At 51.0% G+C, this 4,651-nt stretch overlaps 1 protein-coding gene across 1 annotated transcript; it reads right to left on the bottom strand.

The window, feature by feature from the left end:
- Positions 1-1,199: 1,199 nt before the first annotated feature.
- LOC120642087 (two-component response regulator ORR6-like) lies at positions 1,200-2,447 on the bottom strand. Its single transcript, XM_039918486.1, has 2 exons — positions 1,980-2,447; positions 1,200-1,878 (listed from the first exon to the last, which is right to left on the bottom strand). The coding sequence occupies exons 1-2, from the start codon at positions 2,191-2,193 to the stop codon at positions 1,592-1,594; spliced, it is 501 nt and encodes a 166-aa protein (XP_039774420.1). The 5' UTR covers positions 2,194-2,447; the 3' UTR covers positions 1,200-1,591.
- Positions 2,448-4,651: the final 2,204 nt, after the last annotated feature.

The raw sequence follows: 4,651 nt of genomic DNA, 5'->3' as shown, positions 1-4,651 counted from the left end.
ACTGTAGCATCACTGTAGCAAATCATCATTTAATTACCGTCACTAAATTCATCTTACACCCATTCCTGAAAAGGTTTTACAAATAGACTTCATTTAGTACTCCATGCATACGAGATTCTCTTCTCGAAAAACGTGCGCAAAAATTTTGCTCGGTAACCAAACACGGCCTTGTTGTCGAGTAGAAGAGATGGGCATTTCGATTCGGTCGGAATGATGCGAATCAAACGGAGATAGGTGATACAAACGAGGCCTTTGACTAGTGGAGTAAATAAAGAGATACTCTACCAAGGGTCCGGCCCGGGTCAGTTTCCAGAATGTGGTGTGCTTTAATATGAAGAAATGAAATGTTTCAGCATGATCAATCGCACCGACCCATAAACAATTCGAAGCAAAATCAAGTCAAACTCACATATATATTTTTAAAAAAAAATAGAAAAAGGAGTCGCGCCGTGGACTTTTCCCTCAGCAACAACCTTGGCCGGCTCTCCATCTCTGATGTTTCTATTCTAGTAGACCACAATATCTTCAGAATTTTCAGATGAACGAAATCCTTCCACCTGCCTGGCGTGGCCTAACAGTAACAGTTGCGCACACCGACCGATCTGTCAATCAGGCGGATCCTCTCGCGATCCTGCAGGTTCCGGGCAGCAGGCATGAAACATTACGCTCCAACCAACCACGTCCATCTGGAGCAGTCAGGGGCCAGGGCCGGCCACACACACTTGTGCAGGGTCCCTTTTGCCGAATCCTCTTCCAGGTAAGCAAATCTTTGAAGAGATCCTTCCACTGTCTTTACTATCAATATCCTCCCTCCATCCCCTTGGACTTTTCATTTTCTTTCCACACACCAACAGCTCACCTACGACAGCCAAACAGCGGTTCTAGTAGTATAATACTAGTACTTCGCCGATGCGGTACGCACAGGCACGAACAGGAATAATAATCTCCTTGCCGATTTGATTCCCCACAGCTAGAACATGGAGATCATGCAATAATACTGGCCGGGGGCGTGTCAGGAATACAAATCATGGCAGGGCAGGGCCCAACCATCTCCCCAACTGATTAACTATCAATCAATCATGGACAAACAGGTCGTGGTCTCGTGGATGAAACGGAATCGCCATGTGGATTAAGAAATGATGAGTTGTGAGCGGAATTAGTAACTGCTAATCCTGGATAACTGGTGTCAAAAGCTCCGATCTTGCAAAGGTTAACAGGTTGCCCTGATGCCAATTTTTCTCTTTTTTTTCAATCAGTTACAGGGCGTCGAGAGGAAGGGAGGCTTCTCTGAACAGAAGAGCATCTCAGAGGACCTCTGCTCCTTTTCGCTTTTGGCATCTTCTCTTTTGCAGCAGCGGGTCACACGAGGGAGCAAGCAAAGCAAATGCTCCCCTCGATCCCCCACTCCTAAGCTCCTAAGCTCTAGTCTACCTAGGCCCCAAATGTTAGCTTCTTCTTTGAGGCGGCAGCAGCAGTAGCAGATCTATCATCTATGTCCAAAAAATGGGGAAAAGAAACAGCAAAAAATGGTTTCCTACGAGTACTAATCAGTCCTAGCGAACTCCGGCGGGGGCACGAATGGACGATCAGATCATCGGATCCGGCTGCAGAGCCTGGAGACGTCGGAGGGGCGGACGGGCTTGAGGAGGAAGCCATCGGCGCCCTCCTCCAGGCAGCGGGTGATCCGGTTGGGCACGTTCTCCGACGACATGATCACCACCGGGATCTCCTTGAGCTTGGACGACTCCTTGACGTGCTTGAGGAGCTCGTACCCGGTCATGCCGGGCATCCAGTAGTCCGTGATGATCATGTTCACGTCCGGCAGCAGGCCCAGCGCGAGCAGCTCCAGCGCCCTCGTCGCCGAATCGACAGTGGTCACTGCACGCGGGATCAAGAACAAGATAAATTAGACTTGCAATTCGTAATCGGTCAAGAAGAAGAAGCACAAATTTCCTTGGCAAAGACGGATTGATGTTTACCTCTGTACTTGGAGCTGCGGAGGATCTTGGCGATGACGGCCCGGTCGACAGAGCTGTCGTCGACGGCCAGCACGTGCTTCTCCTCCAGCTCCACCTCGTCGGCCGCCGTCAGCGGCACCACCTTACTCCTGTCGCCGGCCTTGGGCGACGCGGCCGTCGTCGGCGCCGTGGCAGGGGACGGGGACGGCGCCAGAGATGGAGCGGCGGCGGCCATTGCAGCAGCGACAGTCAAATCTCCAACCGAACACGGCGCGAAGCAACCACCTTCCTGCTCTGCGATGCGACGCGGTGGGATTCGGATTGCAGTGACAGTGGGGGATCAGAGGAAGGAGCTCTTCGCCTTGTGAAGGAACGAACAACAACAACAAGAAGAAGAAGAAGAACAAGTCCGGGCGGCTGCGACGAGAGGCGGAGCCGCGGCGCGCGTATATATACAGGTTCTGGTCAGGTGTGGAAAGTGGAAAGGCGAGGAGGGGGAGGCGACTCGGCAGCGGATACTAGCAAAGCAAAGCAGGAGGGAGAATTAATGCGTGGGAAGGGAAAATCCAATCCTGCGAGATCTCAAGGCGGATCCGAGGCGCGCGGATCGAGTAAACCCGCCGGGCCCGCGGCCCAGGCCGATCCGGGCGCGGATCCGCGGGGCCCGCGCGGCGATCCGGCCGGGATTTCCCTGCCTTGCCAGTTGCCTCCCCCACGTCCGCAGACGCTGCCCCGGATCTGTTTTTTTCTTTTCTTTTCCCGGCGGTTTGGCGCCTCTCCCCGCTGGTATTTGCGATCCTACTCTCTCCTGCTGGTGTGATTCGCGTGCATGGGCCACGTATCCTGCGTGGCTTTTCATGCCGCCACGCCGAACGACCCTCTACTTTCTAGGCGACCTGTAATCTACTCCAGCTGATTCATAGCAGCACATCCCCTCGGATTCGCGAGATACTAGTTTCTTGCGCAGCGTGCGTTTGGATTGCGCGGAGCTGCATGCTTTACGATTTGTTTTTACAGAATTCGGATCGTTTTTGAACATGCATCCTACTATCAACTAGTATCAAGTGTGTGATCTGAATATCTGATCCCGTCGAGAATGACGCAATGGGTAGGATAGAGTTGGAGTAGGGTGCGGTGGTGATCCTGCATGCGTGATCCCGTGTTTGTGAACCTTCCAGTCTTCCATCACGCGCAGCGGCAGCACCAATGACGACCGCCGCGCCGCTGAACCGGCCGCCGGCGACTGGGCCCTTGAATCTCCGGTACGCCGTCCCCCGTTCGTTCTATCGTCGGCCGGGCCGGTCTCAAGATCTCGCTACCGAGGAGGCAGAGCCAGCAGCCCAGCAGCCACCGTACGCCATGAATTCCTCGTACCGGACAAGCTGCAAGCCGCGCGACAGCCGGCAGCGACCGGGGCAATCAAACCCGTCAAGCTCGCCGGGGATCGGTGCAGGCTTGACTGAGACACTGCTGCGGAGTGAATTCGAGGGATCCCGTGGCAGCGGATCCTCGAGTGAATGGGAGGAAGATCGTCCTGCGATCGCGTCAGATGGTACAGTCACGTAGAACAGTGCCCTCGCGTTGCGTTGCCCCTACAGATTACTCCATACAGGAAGCTCAGATGCTGAGCAGCAGCATCAATGCTCATGGATCGTGATATGGTCACGGCATTTTCATCGTGTATTTGTGACCACAGAGAGCCACTGTTGGATTTCTGACCAGTGACAACATATCCAAAACAAACCAAGATGTAGAGAAAAGACAATCCACGGTACTATACAGCATTTTTATCATCCCTTATATTTTTGCATTTTTTTCCATAGTTGTTGCTGAGTTTCGCAATGAGCCAACTTGTTAACAATAATATATCCAAAACAAACCAAGATGATATAGTAGTGAGCAATATTATTCGGTAAGCTTTTCCATGGATGGCATTGTTAAGGATCGAGCACAAACTCTTTTTTTTTCCGCCTTACACAAGCTCCTCAGTTCAAAATTATTTCCATCATTATAAAAACACATTTTGGCTTGGAATTCAAAGTTTTACAAGTTTCCAGCCAATAGCTAGTCAAATTTTTTAAATGTTTTTTAATGGGCACATTTTCTAAATGTTTATTGTACAAAAGGTTACACTAGTAGCTTCATATTTAAATTGTTTTTAAGATGACTTCGATTTTTGCCAGAAATATACTTGTTTGGTTGATGGATGGAGAGAGTAAGTACAGTATTACCTCTGCCATTTTCGCAAGACTGTTGGTTTACACGAAACCATCAAAATGCTGGGCATGAGTCGCTTAAAGAAAAATGCAGAGAGCTACTTCTTGTCTCTCTCTCCCATTTTGTTAATGGCCAAGAAGGCTGAGATGTCCACTCCACGCCATTGACATGCAGATAGAATATCTCGTCTGACATCAGCATGGGAATTAATCCCATGTAGTGGTTCCATCAACGGTAAATCTAAGAATCTTTTGAAATTGCATACGTTACTGATACCCGGCCGAGAAGAGGTCATGGCCTCTCATCAACTCCTAATTCCGTAGCGCTTTGGTGGCATCTCACATTCTCGCTGCCGATCCGCTTGCGTCAACCGCGTATCCCAGCGGATTCGATCTCGCCGCGGAAACTTCTCACCTGACGCCGTTGAAAGTTGAAGAGGCCTTCCAACCACCCTTGCTGTGCCCGCCCATGTAACG

The sequence above is a fragment of the Panicum virgatum genome, chromosome 7K (assembly GCF_016808335.1).
Source record: "Panicum virgatum strain AP13 chromosome 7K, P.virgatum_v5, whole genome shotgun sequence".
NCBI classification, from domain to species: domain Eukaryota; kingdom Viridiplantae; phylum Streptophyta; class Magnoliopsida; order Poales; family Poaceae; genus Panicum; species Panicum virgatum.
This window is presented reverse-complemented; position numbering and strand designations above follow the sequence as displayed.